Here is a 22,407-nt window from a genome sequence, read left to right as displayed (position 1 = left end):
AGAATCACCAAAGAAAATTGGAGCAGATCATTGGAGATAAAGAACAGACAAAACAAGATGTATGTCAGTAAGTTCACAAATAACATCATTTAGAAAATTTTTGAATAACGTGAGTTGAATAAGGATAAAGAGAGTGAAAAAAAAAGGGGGCAAAATAAAAAATCTCTATGTAGGTCTTTTTTTTTTTTTTTAAGAAAAAACTTCACATAAAAAGCATAACCTAAGGTTACAACTTTACTCAATAAAATAAAAACTATTATATATTTTGAAAATCTAACTGTTGAATTGCATGTTTTTTTTTTTTTGATAAATAAGAATGTTAAATATACAAACAGCTACTCTATACATGAAAAACATAGAGCAGACCCAGAAAATACAAGAAGAAAAAACAGAGGGAAAACATAAAAGAAAACCAGACAACATATTAATTATAAAAGAGAAAAAGAACTAAGAAAAGAAGGGAGAGAATCACTAACCGTGAGTCCCCAAGCCTGAGACCAATCAAAAAGAGTCCCACTAAAAGAAGCATCTAATCACTAAAATTGTCTAAATCCTCAAAAGTCCGCCGATTCCGTTCCTTCCAAATACATCATAGGATGCACAACGGAACTAAGTTCCAAATCTGAGACGAGTGCTTCTCCAACCAATTCCACTAGCCAAAAAGCAAATTTGGGATCGATCTAGGAATAACCCAAGACAAACCAAAAGTTATTAAGGCAAAACTCTACAATCGATGAGCCATCTCATAATGAAGTAAGTGGTCTACCGTCTCTCCACAATGTTGACACATAATGCACCAGTTTACAAAATCCAATCTCCTCAATCTAAAGTTATCACCCGTTAGGATCTTATTCCAATCTACACACCAAACAAAAAAAGAAACCCGTCTATGCGCATTTACTCTCCAAATACATTTCCAAGGAAAGACAATTGAGGGGGGAATCTCGCAATTTGTTATAAAACGACCGAATGTCAAACTCCCCATTAGGTTTCAACTTCCATCTCGTCTGGTCTCCAACATCCAGTGGAGGAGTATTAGCTCCCAATATACGAAGAAAATGCAGCCCTTCATCCATTTCCTAATCATTAAGTTCTCGACTAAAATGAACATCCCAAATTCTTCTATCCTTCGCCCCTTGCCTTGACAAAGAAGCTTCTATAGATGCCTCCTTATCAATGGCAATACCATGCAGTCTTGGGAAAACCAATTGGAAAGGTTGATCCCCATACCACCCATCCTGCCAAAATCTCACTTTATTCCCCAACCCAACAACAAATTGACAATTTTTGCTAAAATCCTCCCATCTCATACGAATACCTCTCCACAAACCACACCCACGAACTCCCCTACCTAGCTTAGACGTCCATCCCCCACATTCTTCCCCATATTTTGAAACTACCACCCTCCTCCATAACCGATCTTCCTTCCCAAACCGCCACAACCATTTCCCCAATAAAGCCTTATTGAAAGTAGTAAGCTTTCTTATCCCCAAGCCACTGTCAACTGTAGGCGCACAAACTTTATCTAATCCTACCAGATGAGTCTTGCTATCACCCCATAGAAAATCCCTTTGCAACTTCTCAATTTTATTAGCCACATAAGTAGGAATGGTGAATAGAGATAGAAAATTGGTAGGAAGACTAAATAACGTACTCTTGAGTAACATCAATCAACCCCCTTTAGACAAGTATAACTTCTTCCATCCGGCTAATTTCCACTCAATTTTCTCCAAGATGGGATTCCAAATTGAAGGGAGTTGTGTGAAGCCCCTAAAGGCATGCCAAGATAAGACATAGGCAAAGTTCCAACTCTACAACCCAAAATATCAGCCAGGGCATACACATCATCAACCTCCCCTATTGGAACCATTTCACTCTTGTGCACATTGACTTTCAAACCTGTTACCGCCTGAAAACTGAGCAGCAACAACCGAATATAAAGAACTTGCTCCACATCTGCATCACAAAATAAGATAGTATCGTCTGCAAACAATAGATGTGAAACACTTTCCCCACCACCCCTCCTACCCTCAACTTTAAAACCACGGATCAAGCTAGCTCCCTCTACTCTTCTCAACATCCTACTTAACACCTCCATCAAAATCAAAAATAGCATAGGAGATAGCGGATCCCCCTGTCTTGAACCCCTAAAACTACCAAAACAATCAGCTCAAGACCCACTAATCAAAACAGAGAACTGAACTGTGGATATACAAGTACGGATCCACTTACACCACTTTACTCCAAAACCCATTCTATTCAACAAATCTAGCAAAGTCTCCCAATTCACATGATCGTAGGCCTTCTCAATATCAAGTTTACAAATGACTCCAGGAACCTTACTCTTCCCTCGATTATCCACACACTCATTCGCAATAAGAATCGAGTCAAGGATTTGTCTCCCACCCACAAAGCTATTCTGAGTCTCAGAGGTCCACTGATCAAAACCACTCTCAAACGATTTGCCAATACCTTAGCCAAGATTTTATACACACTCCCCACCAAGCTAATAGGTCGGAAATCTCTAATATTAGAGGCGTCAATTCTTTTTAGGAATTAAAGCAATGAAGGTAGCATTAAGGGATTTTTCAAACTTGCAATGTTGAAAAAACTCTTCAAAGACCACTAAGACGTCTTTCTCCACTACTCTCCAACAATGATGATAAAACGTCATAGTAAACCCATCCGGACCTGGAGCTTTGTCCCCCTCCAAGTCACTTACGACTTGAAGTATCTCCTCTCTCTCAAACTTCTATTCAAGCTAAACCCTCTCCATATCCCCAATATGATCAAACTCCAAACCCTTCACAAAAGGCCTCCACCCCTCAGACTCCTTGTACAAATTTTTATTAAACTGGACTACCTAATTAGTTACTTCGGAATCCTCCTCAAAAACCACCCCATCCACCTCCAAGGTTCTGAGATGATTATACCTTCTATAGGAGTTAGCCATTTTGTGGAAGAACTTGGTGTTATTATCCCCTTCCTTGATACATAACATTCTAGATTTTTGTTTCCATGAAATTTCTTCCAAGGAAAGAAGATGCTCCACCTGGGACCTCAAATCTACCCTATGACATTTCTCCCCATCAGTGAGACCTAAATCCCTTTCCTTCGCATCTAATTTTTTCAACTCCTCCAGTAATTGTTTCTTTTGACACTCTACATTACCAAACTCTTGGCGATTCTATTGTACAATGTCCTCTTTCAGAGCCTTTTAATTTTTTGGCAAGCACGAAACTAGGTGTACTCTTAATATACATGTCAAATTTTGTATCAATCGGATATTATTTACTATATGATCTATAAGCTTATATTTTATGTATAATTTTAAATTACAAAAACTTGCAGTTTAGACAATTCATTGATGACATAGCTATTTGATCTTTAATTTTCTAGAAATTTTGCAAGCATAAAATATATAAAAAGATGTAATCCAACAGTGGATTTGTTAAAATTCACCTCCAATAAAAAGATATTGAATAAGGTTGTAGCCTAAAGTTACAATCAATTTTGTAACTAAACTTTGTCCATAAAAATAAGCATAAAAGAATTAAGCATGAATGAAAAGAAATAGCCCAGTCACTTATAAATTTTTAAAAAAAAAATCCTAGTAGGCAGTCACTTAAAAGAAACCAATGATAAATAAACTAAAATTATAAAGGAAAAAGGAGGTATGAATTAATATCACTTTCAGATTAACTAACCATAAGTTAACCCTAGCTCACAAGCTCAAGATAGCACAATCATTAATTCCATAGAAATGGCCAGCAACTGGTTGCTCAAGCTGCAAGCCTACAATTAGTCAATATATTTGATTTTTGCCTCAAGACATCAGCCAGAAGGATTCAATTTTTCTACAATCATTAATTGGGAAATGCTCACATTTAAGGTAGACATTATGTTCCAAATTTATCAGATACACTACATAAAACTCCAATCATGATGTGTCAATGCTAAATTGTAACTGTGGTTCTAAATGTCAAAGATTCAATAACAGTTAGTTGCAACTTCAAATTAAACACCTCCACCATCCACAAAGATCACGTCTAGAATTGACAGAAAGCATGGGAATGTTTCCATCCAAGCCATTCCAAAACTTCACACTAAACTAACCAAATTCATGCAAATAAAGTCATGGAGGTAGAGAAAATACTACAAGATAAGAGAGAAGATGATGCAGCACATTTGAAGATCAATTTGTTACAACTTCATAAATTTGTCCATTCAAGATTTTATATTATGGGCCCCCGTTTGAAATTCAATTGAAATAAAATTTGTGTGGTTTTAAAGGTTTAGGTGTGAGTCCTTTAGGATTAAAACAGGTTTTTATTTAGGTTGAACCTTCTCTACTGTAATTTCCAGAAAATTAATTATGGGTGCTCTTATTGCTGTCACTTTGTGGCCAAAAAGCAAATGTTTATACATTCATTGCCAGACAAAAATCGAGTAGGCCACAAAGGCAAAAAACACCAGTTTAGAATTTCAAAGACTTGAAATAAAAAGATAATTAAATCAGTATTGGAAATTTCAGCAAACTATACGTGACCTAGGCACAACTTCCATATTTTTCAAAATATTCAAAGGAAAACTAATTTAATAATGAGAGAGAAAACAAGATTAAATTGAGAATCCGCATCACTCTCTGGATAAGAAGAGCATCTCTGAATTGTAGAACAAGCATGTTTTTGGTGATGTAGCTTTTAGAAAAGAGTCTACTGACTGAGCTTTTAGACATTGACATGAAAGGAGATGCAGGTGTTGACTCAAGAGGACAGGGCTAGAAGGTTGGTGGTTAAATTTGATATAGATTTTCTGGATTCTTTGGAAGAGATTCCTTGGAGGCAGAAGTCCAAGGCTCTTTTTATCAAAGAAGGTGATAACAACACACGGTTCTTTCATAGAATTTCCAATTCCAGATTAGGGGAGTGGAGGTGGATGGCGTTCTCTTTGAGGATGAGTAAGATGTTACGGATCAAGTGGTGGATTTTTATAAGAGATTTTATATTAGGAACTGAAAGCTTGGAGGCCTACTATTGATGGGTTAGAGTTTGCTTGTCTAGACGAAACTAAGAGGTCTATTTTGGAGAGAGAGTTTGAGGAGGAGATTACTGAGGCTCTCAAGGAGGTAGAAGGTGATAAGGCACCTGGGCTAGATGAGTTTACTATGACTTTCTATCAGAAACACTAGAGTGTTTTAGAAGGGGATGTAATGGCTTTTTTCAAAGATTTTCACAAACAGCGTGTTTTTGAGAAATCTCTTAATGCCACTTTTCTTTGTTTGATACCCAAGAAGACTAAGGCAGTAAATATTAAAGACTTTCGTCCTATTAGTCTTGTGGGCAACCTTTATAAGTTTTTGGCTAAGGCGTTGGCTCAAAGGCTAGGTTTTGGATAAATTGATACCTGACTCTCAAAATTCTTTTGTGGGAGGGAGACAAATTCTTGATTCGGTTCTAATTGCCAATTAATGCTTAGACAACAAGTTGAAGAGTGGTACTCTTGGTGTTATAATTAAGCTGGACATTGAGAAGGCTTATGATCATGTGAACTGGAATGCATTATTTTACCTTATGGAAAGGATGGGCTTTCGGGCAACGTGGAGTAGGTGGATTAAGGCATGCACCTCTAAAGTTAAATTCTCAGTTCTGGTCAATGGATCTCCTGTGGGTTTTTTTGGTAGTTCTCCTTTGTCTCCGCTTTTATTTCTTTTGGTTATGGAAGTGTTGAGTTGACTATTGAAGAGGACAGAAAATGGTGGCTTTTTTTGTGGCTTTCAAGTGGGGTCCCATAGACATGGTGGTATCCATATCTCTCACCTTCTTTTTGCTCATGATACTATTTTGTTTTATGATGCTTCTAGGGAACAATTATTATACGTGCGGATGGTGCTGATCTTCTTTGAAGCTATTACGGGCCTGAAAGTTAATGTAGGCAAGAGTGAGATTGTTCCTGTTGGCGATGTTGGGAATTTGAATGGTTTGGCTCAAACCCTTTGCTGCAAGGTGGGCACTCTGCCTATGAGATATCTGGGCATGCCTCTCAGGGCACATTATAAGGATTCGTCAATTTGGAATCCTATTATAGAAAAGATGGAGAAATGGCTGTTTGAATTGAAACGACTTTATTTGTCGAAAGGTGGCAGGCTTACTTTGTTAAAAAGTACTCTATTAAGTCTTCCCACCTACTTTTTTGTCATTGTTTACTATCCCTTAGGCTATGGCAGCTAGAAAGGATTTAGAGGAATTTCCTTTGGGGGGCCTCAGAGGATGTTTTTAAGTATCCTTTAGTTGCTTGGGATGAGGTATGCTTGCCAATTGAGTGTGGTGGTTTGGGGGTCCGAAGGGCTGGGTTGTTTAACAAGGCTTTGCTTGGGAAGTGGTTGTGGCGTTTTGGGAAAGAAAATAATAGATTATGGCGTCAGGTTATAGCAGCCAAATATGGGGAGGCAAGAGGAGGCTGGTGCACTAGAGGGGTAAGAGGTTCTCACGGGTGTGGGATGTAGAGGAGTATTAAAGAAGGAACAGAGAAGTTCTTTAGCTAGATTCTGTATACTGTAGGGGAGGGTAGCCATGTTATATTTGGCATGACCCATGATGCGAGCCTACTCCTCTAAAGGAACTCTTTCCTACTATGTATGCTTGCTCTTTATCTAAAGAAGCATGGGTCTTTGTCTTGTTCGTATCTACTTTAGAAGGAGGTAGGAGCTGGAATTTACTATTCTGTCATGGTCCTCAAGATTGGCAGGCAACCACTGTCTATTCCTTTTTTGAGTTTATTTATTCCTCTATGCTGAGGGGTGGGGGGTGATCAGCTGGTCTGGAGATTGACTATGTTTGGTGTTTTTGATGTGCGCTCTTTTTATAAGTTATTATCTAGTCCTAACACTGATGTCTATCCTTGGGAGTGTATTTGGTGTACTAAGGTGCCTAAACAAGTGTCTTTCTTCTTATGGACAAAAACTAATGATGGAATCACCATTGATAATCTTGTTAAGAGAGGTCAATCTTTAGCTAATAGGTGTTGCTTATGTTGCTGCAATGGGGAATCAGTGGACCACCTTCTTCTTCATTGTAAGATCTCTCACGCCTTAAGGTGTGAAGCTTTTGTAGCGTTTGGGATCTAGTGGGTAATGCCAAGGTCAATCGGCTCTTTTTTCTTTATTTGGAGAAATTGGTTTGGAAAGCATCTTTCAACCATTTGGAATATGGTTCCGGAATGTTTAATGTGGTTAGTCTGGCAAGAACGTAATACTTGCATTTTTGAAGACAAGGTGAGAACATTAGAACATCTAAAATGTCTCCTTTTTCGTACTCTGTTTCTTTGGGGTCGTGTTTGGGGGTGTACGAACTGTACTGCTGTATCTGATTTTTTAGTTTCTATTTCTTTTAGCTCTTGATCTTTTAGTATTTGTTTTCTTGTTCAAAGTGTTCACCATTGTGAACATGATGTTCAATTTTTTCTCAATAAAAGTCTTATTACCTATAAAAAAAAAAAGAAATTAACTATAAACAACTTTTTCTTTTTACCAAAAAAAATTATCATATTGAATTGTCATGTAAGGAACACACTTGGGTTTGTGTTCCTTGATGAGGGAATTCAGTTCTTGAGGGCTTAGTTGCTGTACTTTGGTGTTTAGGGCGTTCGGAATTCAGCTAGGGCTTAGGAGGATGGCAGGTTAAGGGTTTGACATGAGATCTTGACGAGAAAATAGCTAAGGTTTCAAGGGAATGCGAATAGGGTTTGGTTTGCATGGGAATGGTGAATGGATTGAATAGGCTGTGACTTCTTCGAGAGAGATGAGATTGCTTCTAGGAAATCTCTATCTCCAAGAGAAAGACAAGACAAAGAAACTTACAAAAAGGCAACAACGTGGTTATACTTCATTCAATAATAAGATAGGAGTTACAAGTTGAGTATATATACAAGGCGAAAATGCACTTTTAGTCCCTACATTTTAGGCCAATTTCCATTTTGGTTCCAAAATTGATTTCGTTGCAAATTTCATCCCTAAAAAAAGAAAATTGTTTTTAAAATGGTCCCTGCCATCAAGCCATTGATGAAAACCTCCTACGTGGTCGACAGAGTGCCCTACTTGCTGAAGTGGCGCTGACGTGGCCATTAAAATACTATTAAAAATAATTATTTGGCATTTCCAAATACCACATCAGCATTTTAATTAATAAAAAATTAAAAAATAAAAGCCCAGAAAATAAAAAGCTAGGTCAGAAAAAAAAAATGTAAAATAAACATTAATCTAATTGAATTATTTTTCTTTTTACTTTTCATTTTTTTTTAACTTTTCATTCTAATTAAATTAGTTTTCATATATTAATTATTTAAAACATTTTTTTCATGAGAGAATTTTCGGAATATTTTCTTCCTTAAACCTGTTCTTCTTCTTCCTCTCTCTTCACACAGACTTTCTCTCTTCCCTCCATGAACAACCACTTTAAGCACTAGGAATTTTTTTTTTTTTGATAAGTAAGATGTCTATTGATATCAAAAAAGGAAACAACCTAGTACACAGGGAGCGTGCAAGGGTTAAACAATCAAGAACAAAAATTACAAGAGTCTAAGAAATCAAGAAAAGAGCCTTGCCAACATGCTAATAGCCCCACTACAGATTGCGGCATCACCCAGCTAACTCCAAACAATCCAAACACCATTGCCCACATATCCACTCTCCCTCTAGGAATTTGCTGATTCTCACTCTCCCTCTCTTTGATCTTTCTCTCTCCCAACTGATTGAGTGCTCTAGAATCGGATTGGTCTAAATCGGGTTCTCAAGCCCGACCATGGAGCTTTTATGGATGAGTGAAGGCAGCGGGATCAGTTTGGATGGTGGGTCGGTTGGATTCGTGGGTGTATCGATTGGTGGTGGGTATTGTGTGTTGTTGTGAAGCCCCAGATCTGTGGTGGTTGTGGATTGGTTTGGATTTGTGGGTTGCGATTGGTTGTTGGAGGGTGTTGTGAAACACAAATCAGTTGTTGGTTGTGTTCGCTTTTTGGGTTTATGTTAATAGAGAGATGGAGAGTTTAATAACATTGTGATTTTGGTTGCAATGTTTGTTGTCAAATTTTTTTTTTTTTTTTTTTCTCGCTCAATCTGGGTTTTTGCTATCATCTCAAGCTCAGATTTTAATACCGGTGTGTGTGTTTGAACCTATGAATGTAATAGTACTAGTGCTTTTGATTTTGTTTTCTCTTCTTACTTGTGTGTTCTTCATTTAGATTAAGAAATAATTAAGACCAAAGGATTCCAAAGTCCACCCAGATGTGAATTTTTATGGTTTTGAAATTTTCTAGGCTGGAGGATGTATGTTCTTACGGGGAAAAAAATAATGAAAAGTAAGAAAAAAAATTAGATTAATGTTTATTCTAAATTTTTTATTTATTTTCTAACCTAGCTTTTTATTTTCTGGGCTTTTTATTTTTTATTAATTAAAATGCTGATGTGGTATTTGGAAATGCCAAATAATTATTTTTAATAATATTTTAATGGCCACGTCAGCAAGTAGGGCACTTCGTCTGCCACGTAGGAGGTTTCCGTTAGTGGCATGATAGCAGGAACCATTTTAGAAATAATTTCTTTTTTTAGGGATGAAATTTGCAACAAAATCAATTTTGGGACCAAAATGAGAATTGGCCCAAAATGTAGGGACCAAAAATGCATTTTCGCGGGTTGTTCATTTAGCAGATGTTAAATATGGTTATTCTCATATTTAGCATGTGTTAAATTAAATGAGCTCCTAAACTGATCTAACTAATCCATGCATGTTCCACTAGTAACTAACTAACTTTGACTTATCGACCATGCTACATGAATAAACCCTAATCTGAACTTCCCATTCAAGTTACAAGCTTCCAAGACGCGCATCTAACTATTAAGAAGCTGCTGAAGAAAGATGGAAGCAAGGGCAGGCTCATGGTTGGATCAGCACTTGAAGTGCAAACTGAAGTGTCAATTGGCCTATTCTTACAGCTGATCAGCAGTCACATTCATGCGGCTACCCTAAGTGTTGATTGGCACTTAGGGTAAAAAACTCTATCTCTTGAGTTTATGCTTAGTTTGTGACCCAATGGAGCTTCTAACATGCTCCTTACATATCAAAATAGACCAAGTACAGAGACGGTTTGAGATAACCGATTGATGAATTACATGGAGCTTTCTTTTACACTAGACAGTAAAAAGGGAATAGGAAGTTAGGAATTCGTGGCCACAATGATGGTGGAGAGGGTGAGGGAAGGGCAGAGCCTTTTCTTGGAGGAGAGGGTGGAGCCCTATATTGTAGGAGAGTGGGCAGAGGAAGAAATTGGGGAGGACAGTTGAGAGGTCCTGCTCCAGCCAGGACAAACCATGATGATACTCATCTTCATTTTCAAGGACCACAACTTTGACATGTTTGTGGTTGGTGTGGTGGGAAATGGGGTGGAGAGAAAACTCATACATTTAATCAAACAAGTTCCCTGGGGTAGCCTTTTTCATACCACACAAATTAGAAAAAAGTGATAGCATTTGTTGTGGCCTCTTCGTTTGCTGATTCCAGGGACGGAACACCCAATCAAATGTATAAAACAACTAAATTGCTTCCAGTGAAATTGTTTAGGGATGGAAATTGAAACGTTTTAAATAAGAGGGACAAAACTAAAACATATCAATTTATTTTCTTGGTAAGTTACACGCGTACCTAGTGGATCATGTACCAATGACCTCAACCTCCACCCAATACTTTTAAGGACCAAATGTGCATTTTAGCCTATTTTTAATAGTTTTAGTCAGGTGTTCTGGTTTGTACCATTCACAACAAGACGTTAGTTAAGGTTGATTATGGGTAGGGTCTTAAGTTCTGGTTAGTATATAGGTCATTTTGAATTTACTTCAGTTGTATGTTCAATCGACTTAGAAAAACTTGGTCCCCAAGCTGGCAAGAACCCTAGTATAATGCTAGGTTGATCTTTCCTCATCTTTCTCTCTGTTTCCTTTTCTCTTTATTTGCTGTTTGCTGTGATATGCCCCTTGACTCACATTATTCCAGCCATAGTTGTCAAATAGTGAATCGTATTGTGAATCGATTTTTGATTTTTCTATATCGTGTATCGTATTGTAATATGTATATAAAGGGTATACTCATTATAAATTTTGAATATATTCAACTAATAACTAATATATTCATCACTTTCCGTCATAATATTTAACAAACTAACTAAATAAATCAAACTAACATTTGTTTATAACTTACACATTCAAATTGATTAAACTTAAAGAGTGACAATACATTACAAATGACCCAATATAATAATTTATTTTCATCATATTCATCATCTTGCCTAATTAACTTCATTTAAGTCAATGTTATCATCATGTTCATCAATTTGCAAACTTATTTCTTCATTGAAATTTTCTTCTTCATCATCAACGTTTGCTATCTCTTCTTGTTCTATTATTTTAATAATTTAAAAAAAAAAAAATTTCTTCTTGGCATTTTAGTTTTTTAGACTTATAACAATAATGAAAAAAATAAAAAATAATTATATTGTTAGTTAATACCTTATTCATAGTATAGAAAGAAATTTGAAAGTATAAAAGTGAAGTATAAGTGTGTAGTCCAAATTTTGTAGGAGAAAGAAAAAAAAAAAAAACTTATGGACATGTTATTTTATTAGGCTAAATTAAGTAACCTAATAGTTCCTCAAAAAAAAATTTAAGTAACCTAATAATTTTGTGTTAAAAACAAGCCTAACAACTTGTTAGATTCAAATAAAAGTACAAATTTTAACAAAAAAGACTCATTTTAAGCATATGTTTATGTATCACGTTTCGTACGATATTGACAACTATGATTCTAGCCTTAATCACTACATCCCAGCCCAAAACACCACATATAGAACTAATCTTATTACAGATATGCATCAGATCTGTTAGTTTCCCCAACACTAGCCCCAAAAATCCTTAGATTCTTAGTCATTAGATAATGAACTATAAGATCCTGCATCAAAAACCTCAACCATGTGCCATTATTCAGATCGATAAGAGCTGCAGCTAAAAACCAATAAGATTGGTTGAAAGAAGTAAAACTCATAAGAACTAATGATTAAAGTTAGCAAAAGGTATTTAAACTAAGAAAAAGAACTAAAATCAAACTTTGTCAGCAATGGAACGCAACAAAGAGTACCAGGAAAGAAGAAAGTTACAAAAATAATATTATAGTACACTTTCGGGCCTTAAAAATTGGGATTGTTTTCATTTTGACCCTTTTATGTTTGATTCCATTTTCATATTGACCATGTCGTCCCTTTCTATTAGTCTTCTGGTGACCCTTGGCATTATAAGGGTGACATGTCTTAATGAAAGGCACTTATCTAGCACTTAACTGTCAGATTACTGACAGAAATGGACTAATAAGAGCGAGATGTCTTGATGGACGGCACTTAATGATCATATTATTGACAAAATTGGACCTTTTTTTATGAGTAACAAAATTGGACTTATATGGGCAACATGTCTTAGTGGATGGCATTTATTTGAGACTTAATGGACCCAATTATTAACAAAAATGAATGACAAGACCAATAAGAAAACAAAATCAATCATGAAGAGCCAAAATGAGAATTCTGGAACATAAAGGGTCAAAATGAAAACAACCTCAAACTTTAAGGGCTAAAAGTGTACTTTAGTCAAACAAATGACAATGCATATCAAAGAGTCCCCACAAAAACTACATAATAATAATAATAATAATAATAAAATAGAAAAACAGTACTTACTTCAGCTGTAACTCTCCTCTTATCTTCCAAATCAGTTTTGTTTCCAGCAAGGGCCATAACCATGTTAGGATTTCCTGTAACAACTCCAAAATGAGTGCATGATTGCTACATTAACTCAGAAAAATTGACCCTTCAGACACATGAATGTTCTTTTCTAGATAATAAAAATGAACAGATAAAATTTCCATAATAAAAATAATAATATACCTTAAATTAATACTTTAGATAATCTCGAAGAATCATAGGACTCAATTTATCAATCCTCATATTCTTAAAAACTTCCCTATATTACCATTTTTTCTAATGTTTCCTGTAACCCTAATTTGACTCATAGAAATCCTATTTTTTTAGGCTAAACTATACTTTTAGTCCTTGAGTATAGGATCTGGTTTAATTTAGTCCCTGGATTTTAAAGTTCCAATTATGCCTCTAAAATTGTTAATTGTTAGCAATGGAGTCTTTCCGTCCTTAAAAATGACAAAGTCATAATAGAAATTGATGGCATGCCAAATTTTGAGATGAGCCACATCAATTTTTGTATGCCGTCGTCATCAAATTTGAGTAGAATAACTACATAGCATAAAATTAAAAATTTAATGGATGATATTTGAACTTCATAAAATCTAAGGACCTAATCGGAAAACCTACAACATCTCAAGAACAAAAAGTACAGTAAATTTTTTATTTTATCTTTAAAAGTTTGTTTCGCCTTCCATTTCATATTAATTTATTAAAAATGTTAGAGTAGGTTCTCATTCCATCTTTTATCTTCCCCCTTTTTAAAATAAGTGGTTTTAGAATTAGTTAGGCTTCAACAAGAGTCCTATAAGTATGCACCCACGAATGTTATTTGTCAAGAGACTTTTTGTTTTAGAAAAGAAACTTGTTGTTTATAAAGAGTAGATTGAGTAATGGTTTTAGTAAAAAGAACATAAGACTTGGCTACTACATAACAGGTAATTTCCATCTTTGTTGAAATTAGAGAGACTCAAATATAATCCAAAGATAACAAAACAAGAATAATGGAATAAATAGCCAAGAGGAACACATGCCCTTATGCCTTTTCTTCAACTTTGACAAATTATTTCTTCTCAAAATAAGCAAGTTCAACCTTAACTAATAAGCACCTTGCTTCTGAAGCTCTTGTACCCACTTCTTCGCCCGTGCATATGACTCCTACAAATCAAAAGAAATATATATTAATGAAAACCCTGAGTAAGAAGAGAGCAAAATATTTAAACACAACCATATTACCACACACTCCACCCCCACAAAACCAGATACAATCTTCAAAATCTTTCTTTTTTGAACTTGTGAAAACACATTTGCTGCATGTGAGTTGTTGAAAATTAAAACGAAAAAAAAGCATATCATTTAGCTCTATTTCATTGAGACTTTCATTTGCTTATTGAGAAAAAGTTGCAAAGAACAAATATTTGATCTTTTGATCATATGCAACCAAATCATTAGCAAGACTCATCAGAACTGCACGCATTAATTTTACATGCATATTTCTTATATAAATAGGCTTGTACATGAATGGAGAAAAAATCATACAGCATTGGTGATATCGTAGACAATGATGGAAGCAGCAGCACCTCTGTAATACATTGGAGCCAAGCTATGGTATCTCTCTTGTCCAGCTGTGTCCCATATCTCAAACTTCACCGTTGCATCATTCACCGCAAGCGTTTGCGAGAAAAACGCTGCTCCTATGGTTGATTCCTATCACCAACATCATTAACCCCAATGTTAAAATAAACATTCAAAAAATACAAAAGCACCATCCCCAATTGTTCAGCATAAAAAATTATTGTCCAACATTTTTTTACTGGTAGTTACACAAGCATCTTGAAGGTTTTGAACCCGCAATCTCACCCTCCATTCATCTTATAGGAGAAGGAAGTACCATTTGATCTTAGAGGTCAATGGCATAGTGCCTGTCCAACAATTGTAGGAAATTACATATTTCATTAACGATCCAGTAATATTAGGGTGCAACTGAGTTGCTCAAAAACAACCCAACCAGCACATAAAAAGTTTGTTTATGATAGTTTATTTAGAAACAAACCAAGCTCATTCCTTTTCTGAAGTTTGTTTGGTAAACATGCCAAGTTCAAACAATTTTATTATTATTTTTCATGAACATATGGCTTGAAGATAAACATCAAAACTTAGGCTTGATATAAGCTCATTTGTGAGGCTCGTGGGTTTGATAGTTTAAAGACCCACAAAAATATCTTAATGTCTGGTCCTAACTTACCAAGAACAGTGATCCTAATTTATTTACCAAATGCATGTGGTCCTTTAGGAAAAAAAAGTGGTCCTTACTCTTTGTTACCCTTTCTCATTGATAGTGATAAAATTTTCAAGGGCTTTATCAACTTATATGAGATTGGGATTTTTAAGGTTTCTTTTAATACTTTTTTGCCCATATTGTTTAGATTTTCTGAAATTTGCACATAATACCCCCCCAGTAATATTTGGCTTGTAATTAAATTTTAGCTTAGATAAGAATTTCTCTTCATGGATCTTGCCAAGTATCTAACTTCAAAATTTTGAGAAGACAAGTGCAATGTTAGGGATGTCAAGCAGGCTCTTGACAAACTGATCTCAAGCATTGTTGAATTGTGGCCAAGCCAAGTTTGAACATGTTTACCATGCCTTTTCAAGTTCAAGCCAAGCTTGAACATTCAATACTCAACTCAGCATGGCTCAGCTCAATTACAGCCCTACAGCTGGCTAGGGCTATAACTGAGCCATCAAGAAATGCATGTTCAAACATGGCTTGACAAAAGTAACGGGGTGTTCAAACTCAACTCAAGCTTGTTAAAAATTCAAGTTGCTTGAACGCAGTTTGGCTTGACTTATTCCATGTTAGTCCACTCAACAACACAAACAAGCTTTGTACAGGTAAAAAAAGAAGAAGAATAAATTGCATTTAAAGAGCATAAAATGTAAAAGTAATTATTTCCACGTAAATAGCATTGTAAAGAAGTCGACCCAAGCCACATGCCTAGATATTTTGTAAGTTTTCTTGAAGCCATACCAAGGCTTATTAAGGTTCTTAAGTTCAGCCTAGGCCCGACTTGTTTATCCTCGGGCCTTATGCTCAAAAGCATGTTCATTAACAAGAAGATTAGCTTCAGCCTAGCTCATGGTCTATTTGATTTTAGTTAAAAATCCTAACGTATTTTCACCATCAGCTTATGCACAACTTCTTCTTCTTTTTTTGTGATAACAAGGGTATCCCTACGTCTTTAAGCACTTGACTACTCCCTCAGGTATGTGTAGTCTCCCCATCCCATTACAAGGATGAATCCCTTGGGAGTGGTCCCAAGATGCTAGCTAAAGGTTTTGAACCCAAGACCTTAGGAATATTATGAGGCCTTAGGAACCACTAAAGCTAAAACCTCGGGTTTATGCACAGCCTTTTTGAGCCTCACATTTTTTCAGGTACAATTGCATCCTTATACTGTTTATTTTATAAAAAGCAAAATAAGCTCATCCAAATTCACTCTCATTTAAGAAACCCCAAAATTAGGCTCAAGCTCAACCAAGCATAAACAAGATTTTATACCTGTTTTTACAGGCCTACAACTACAACTAGCCCAACACATGAGATTTTGAATAGGAGTTAGAGTGGGGGAGACAAGGATAGAATTTAGGACCTACTCTTGAGTTGATACCATGTCAAATTACCGATTGTCCCAAAAACTTAACCTATTGAAATATGGCAAATTTAATCATTTATACGCATACTTTTAACATATAAAATTAGGGAGCTAGATAGAATTCCACCTACATGGGCAAGTAGATGGCTATTTAAGGATTTCTTTTTCTTTCTTCCTAAAAGATTTCTATCAACACAAGCATACCCATTTGCTGAATTAGAAAAAACAAATAGTTAAATTAAAAGAAAGAAAAAAAGAAAAAGAACCTGAAATTCAAGGAATTGGCCCTTGACGAACCGCAGGACGAGGCTAGATTTACCAGCGCCCATGTCACCCAGCAAAACCTGAGAATTATGAGATCAAATCACAAACCCACCAATTTTTTTTTTTTTAATAAAAATGAAAGAAATAATTAGAACCCTAGAGAAGAAAGGGAAAATTAGACTGACCAGCTTTGCGTTGTGAGTGTTGTGTGCGATCGTAGTAGCCGCCATGGAATGGAATCAACAGATATGAATGGAAAGAACAAAACAGAGAAACCTTTGTTTGTGTTTTTGAGTGAAACGGCGAGAAATTCTGAGTCTGACTGTCTGAGTCTGGGTTGTGAATATTTGTAGCTGTTGTTTTTTTTTGGGTTCAGCTTAGCTGGTAGGTTTTATTTGTTTGTTTCTGAATCCAAAAGAGAGATCCACTTGACTTCACGCAAGTGACACCGTGGCGTACTTTTCTTTTTCTTTTGGATAAACTACAGATTACAAGCTTGAAAATGAGGGCTGACTGAATTTTACATTATAACGTTTTAAAATTTTAATTCTACATTCTAAAATTTAGTTTCATTAGCAATTTACCCTTAGGTGTTACTGGATCAATTTTTTACTTGTGATAGCCCTAAGTCCTTGACTTAGTCTCAACCAACACTACACAATTACTACAATAACAAAACCAGACTTCAGCGTGTAAAATCAAATTTCTAAAATATTAGGGTGTAAAATTTAGTCAACCCCAAATTTCAAGGGTATAATTTGCAATTTACCATTTTCATTTTTTTGGATTGAGTAATGTGCGCGGCTGTGATTTGTGATTTGTGTATAATCTCTCTGTCTCTATCTATATTAAGGAAATTGAGAAAGTTAGTTATAAACTTATTCTACCTTCTAAAAATGTCAAAAATACTCTTAATTTAATTAGAGAAATTCTACTATAGCATAATCTAAGTGTATATATGTGAAATTCTTTTTTAGAGACTTAAACCTTATCCTTACCTCCCATACTCTACAAACACTTATACTTGTGGAGTGACCATCACACCAAAGGTGTGCGGTGGTCTTAATTTAATTAGATAATCCTTATTCTTAAAAAATACCTAAAAAATATGGTTAAAATTGTAATTCAACAAAATTTAAAAAAAAAACCCTTAATTTAATTAAATAATCCTTATTCTTAAAAAATTATATATGGCTAAAATTGTAATTCAACAAAATTTTAAAAAAAGCTACTAGAGAAATTTTTTTTAAAAAAAATTAATGCACTCTCTATTTAAATATATCTTACGCACATTTAATATATTTTATTCCTAAAACTAGCTTACACTAAATCTATCAGTTTGCTCCATTTCAAATTCTAAATTTTAGTTTCTTAGAAATACCTTCCGGAGTAACCTTATTTACAGTAAATAAATTCAAATTGAAAAATTACACTAAACTCAAAATAAATAAATAAAAGCCTCATCGCAAGTGCATAGTGCATGTGATGAAGTTAGTAATAATTAGCTTTTTGGATAGGATAATGCTGGTGCTATATAAAATGGTACAATTTGAGCTACAACTTGTCAATGTGGTGAGTTGTGAGTGTTAAAGGATAATACACTATTATTATAATGTTTTCTTTCAGAGAGCTTATTATTATAACTGCAATAGTGTTTTAAAACACAATATCAAAGGTCATGAATGTCATAATTTATAAAACTATTAATATGTATTTTTTTTTTTTTAGATTTATATGTATTATTTAAACAAGTTATATGACTGATAAAAAAAAATCATCATGCAACTAAAACTACATATTGATTATGTCTTTTGCCGTAATATAATAGGTTGGAGCAAGATAGCTATAAGTATATTTGAAACCAAATGATTTTCAGGTTCAGTATACTTGAAGGAGACTCATATCAACTTATAGAAACTCTACAACATTTAACACCAAATTTCTTGACATAAAATGCTAGGAACATTTAACACCAAATTTCTCGATAAAAAATGCTAGGACCACAATTTGGTCATATAGCGAGTTGTGAGTGATGCAATAAAAGTGGTGTTTATAATTCTTCTACTCACAACTCGTCACATGAGAAACTTGGGAGAAAATGGGCTTTTGCCCCTATTGAGCCAAAAAAAAAAAAAAACAGTTATATGTCCTTGTTTCCAAACTGTATAGGGGTGTGTCCCTGTTTTGATACTTAATCATCCAATAATCGGGTTATATAAAGAACTCGATAATGCTAAAGTCGAGTTTCTATCACGTTTTTGCCACGTTGGATCACCACCATGGCTTTTTTGCAATAAAATATTCCAGCTGGACTGTTCAAAACTCGACAATAATGAAATCGAGTTATATGTAGAATAAAATGGAATTTTGAATGTAACATCTCCAAAACAGTTTGTCCCCCTCAGTCTGATCAGTAGCCACCATTGTCTCCCTCAGTCTGTTCAGTCTCCCCCCATCCGTTTAGTACACCCTTTCCAAGTTCAATCCATCTTCAAGCTGTCTTCTTTCTACCCCGTAGGCCGAAGCTCAACCCAAACCCACACCCTAACCCAACCGTGACCTGTAACTCTCACCATAACCCTTACCATAGCCGAAGCTCAACCTAATCCATCTTCAGAGTTAAAGGATTAGAAACGCGTTAAGGTAATTTCTAAATTATGAGTTCAATTTGTTTTGCCTTTGCATTTAATCCGAGTTAAGTTTGGATTGTGCCTTTAAGTTTGGGTTGTGCATGTACTCTGATTTGAGTTTGGGTTATTGAGGCTAAAGAGTTCTTAATTTTTCTCTATTAGATTTTGCCTAATTTGCATTGATTTGGATTTGCTTGAAATTCCTAATTTCCAATGAAAAAGGTAAAATGAAACCCAGTGTGTGTTTGCCTGAGTTTTAATGTAAAAGTAAAAGGAAAAATGTAAAACATCTTGGAACATGTATGTTTTCCCAAGTAAATTCTTTATTGGCTTTGGAACAACATCCTCATCATCATCCTCATCCTGTCATGGGTAAATTTATTTTTATTTTGTTAAAGAAATGAGTTCATGTAATAGATATTGTGGTGATTAAGGATATGTAATGACAGAATTGTAACTAGTGTAAGAACAAGTGGAGGTATCTTACATCTTTGCTCAATCAAAACAAAAGAGCATTCATTTAGGAATTAAGGATGTGGATGCCAAATATTTGCAGTTCATTCCTATTTTTTGCGTATCTAAATCCTTCTGTTTTTTGCTATCACTGCTATATGTTGAGGAATTAAGGATCTAACATCTACTAATGAGGGAGATAGTAGCTTCACATTATTGTAAAATATATAGGATAGAAGGTTATCTTTCTAGTATAACAAGTTTTAGGCTTTTTGTACCCCCCCCCCCCCTTTCTTTTCATGAGAATTCTTTTGCTTTCACTATATTAAACTACATGAGAATATTATTTGATAAAATTCTCTGAGAAAGAGTAGATCATTGTCATGGATTAAGGTTGGAGCAATTGTGTTCTATATGTTTGCATGAGGTGTGTGGCATAAGTGATTATGCATAAGTTTAAGGATGTTTAGAATGGTTCTTTCATCCATTCTTTGCATTCCTCTCATTATGTAGTTGGAGATGGGCCCTTCCCGTTCCTTCATTCCATCCGTAGGAGGGATTTGATCTTTGGTCTCTAGTATGACGCCAAAAGATTTTTGCTAGTTGAATAATTTGGATGGACAGGGATTTCGATATGTTGCATCTAGTCCTATGGTTGTATGATTGGATGATGCTAAATAGTGGTCTTTCTCCCATCTTTTTTTGTTTTTTAAAATTTTTGTACTTTTGCTTAATGGTTTATTAACATGATTGCACGTGTGTCAAATATGCAACAACTGTCAGATGGGGATCTTGGACCCGCGGTTTGTACACAGTTGATACAGCAATTGGCTCATCGATCCACGACACTGTGGGGGACCCCTGCCACTGGTCAGGTACATAGTTGTACTGAACTTCAGACATTTCAAAATCATATCTTTTTCTTTTGTAGGGTTCTTTGATTATTTGTAAATAGATGTTGGAAATAGTATCATTTATCTTTTGGTTTAGGCAGAATTTTATTTAATCCAAATTAAAATTTTGCATAGATTTAATTAAGCATGAAGTGTCCACAAACATTTTATGGGACAATATCCCAATTTGGATTGATTGATTGATCCCAAAAATCATTTTTTAAGTTTAATCCTCTGAAACTTAAACAATGATTTTTTGTACTAGGTAAAATATATATATATAGAGCACCTTTATACAAGGCTTGATGCTAGTAAAAGTACTGTTCTTAATATTCAAAATGCTTTGGTTCTTTCATGGTTTATCAAACATGCTTTAGTAAATGAATGATGCAAGTTCATTATTTGGTTGATTAATTAGGATGCAGGTTCACTATAAAAAAAATACCTAGTTCTCTCAACTAGCATTGAAGGCTACATATTTGGTTAACTTCAAACTTATTGATCACAATGGAAGGGTAAATGCCTATTTATACAGGTTGTATCAGAGTGCAGGAATAAAATCAACCTGAATTGATCTTATCTGCTATTAAGCTAGAGTGAATAACCAGTTAACATCGTAACTAACATATTGCAAAATGTTTGTAATGTTTACTGATCTCTAGCAACCGTTAGCCTACTATTTCTTGCATATTATTATTTTGTGTGCACTATCCTAACACAACGCTCTTTCGTGTGTAGGTAGTGCTAGGTGTGCTAAAGTGTAGACAACGATCTTGTAAGTTACCCCAGGGTGGTCTAGACCCATGAATCGTCCGTTACATAACTAGGCAGGTTTTGAAGGGTTATTCAAGGTTCCAGACATGGAAGTTGATCACGCGTTGATCACAACACTAGTTGAGTGTTCGTGTCCAAAGATGCATACGTTCCACTTACCACATGGAGAGATGGGTATCACCTTACAAGATATTGTGGTGATGCTAAGGGTTCTTGTTGATGGGTTGCCCGTGGCTAGGAGTGTGAGGATGGATTGGTTTGGGTTGTGTTTTGATTTACAGGGTCATTGACCTCCAGACCCAGTACCGCATCCCCATGAAAACAAGTCTATCCTTGCTGGGGCGAGGATAAGAGTCAGCTGGCTTGAGGCATGGTTTAAAGGTCCCCTAGTTGTGGATGCTACTGATGATGTAGTGCAGCAACATGCCAGCTATCACATACTTGTGTGGTTGGGGTCCGTTCTGTTTATGGACAAGTTGGTAAACCGGGTGTCGATGATGCCTTTACAGTTCTTGAACCCAATTAGTGATGCGAAAAGGTACAATTGGGGTAGTCGAGCATTAGCCTGGTTGTATAGGCACCTATGCAAGGCATTGGAGACGAAGGCAATGCAGATTGGAGGAGCACTAATGTTGGTGCAGCTATAGGCGTATTCGAGGTTCCCACTGATATGTCCTATTACAGGGCCGCCACAACCGCTAGTGGAGGTAGGTCCCCTCGCCAATCAGTATGTTATTTTTTTTCCCATAATTCAGTTTCAACATATGTTTTAGATTCAATCTCGTTTTTAATATATCAAAGATGTTGAATGTGAAGACTAATAGTTCGTGTTGACAAAAATTAAAAAAATTAGAGAGTTCAGAGAACAGTTAGATGTACAATTTTAATTTCTAGTCAATGTTGAATTAAATAAACAATTATGGAAAACACACAACTGCAAAATTTAAGGTT

At 35.4% G+C, this 22,407-nt stretch overlaps 1 protein-coding gene and 1 long non-coding RNA gene across 8 annotated transcripts in view; both read right to left on the bottom strand.

Annotated features, from left to right (window-relative positions):
- The window catches only part of LOC142610699 (ras-related protein Rab5), a 42,399-nt gene extending 25,291 nt beyond the window's left edge, over nucleotides 1-17,108 (bottom strand). For 2 of the 7 annotated variants that reach the window (XM_075782644.1, XM_075782637.1), the window contains exons 1-5: nucleotides 16,892-17,096; nucleotides 16,709-16,786; nucleotides 14,326-14,493; nucleotides 13,896-13,944; nucleotides 12,769-12,842 (exon numbers count right to left, since the gene is read on the bottom strand). In XM_075782644.1, the coding sequence (XP_075638759.1) occupies nucleotides 12,769-12,842; nucleotides 13,896-13,944; nucleotides 14,326-14,493; nucleotides 16,709-16,786; nucleotides 16,892-16,936 (414 nt within the window). In that variant the 5' untranslated portion in view covers nucleotides 16,937-17,096. Of the gene's footprint in view, nucleotides 1-12,768; nucleotides 12,843-13,895; nucleotides 13,945-14,325; nucleotides 14,494-16,708; nucleotides 16,787-16,891 lie in introns of all 7 variants that reach the window. The other 5 variants (XM_075782621.1, XM_075782629.1, XM_075782605.1 and 2 more) reach the window with 4 other exon arrangements.
- On the bottom strand, nucleotides 4,077-12,742 carry LOC142610736 (uncharacterized). Its single transcript, XR_012839866.1, has 2 exons — nucleotides 8,685-12,742; nucleotides 4,077-8,459 (listed from the first exon to the last, which is right to left on the bottom strand). It is a non-coding gene; the product is annotated as an uncharacterized LOC142610736 (long non-coding RNA).
- Nucleotides 17,109-22,407: the final 5,299 nt, after the last annotated feature.

The sequence above is a fragment of the Castanea sativa genome, chromosome 1 (genome assembly GCF_040712315.1).
Source record: "Castanea sativa cultivar Marrone di Chiusa Pesio chromosome 1, ASM4071231v1".
NCBI lineage: Eukaryota > Viridiplantae > Streptophyta > Magnoliopsida > Fagales > Fagaceae > Castanea > Castanea sativa.
The sequence above is the reverse complement of the archived record's forward strand: the minus strand, read 5'-3'. Positions and strand labels throughout refer to the sequence as shown.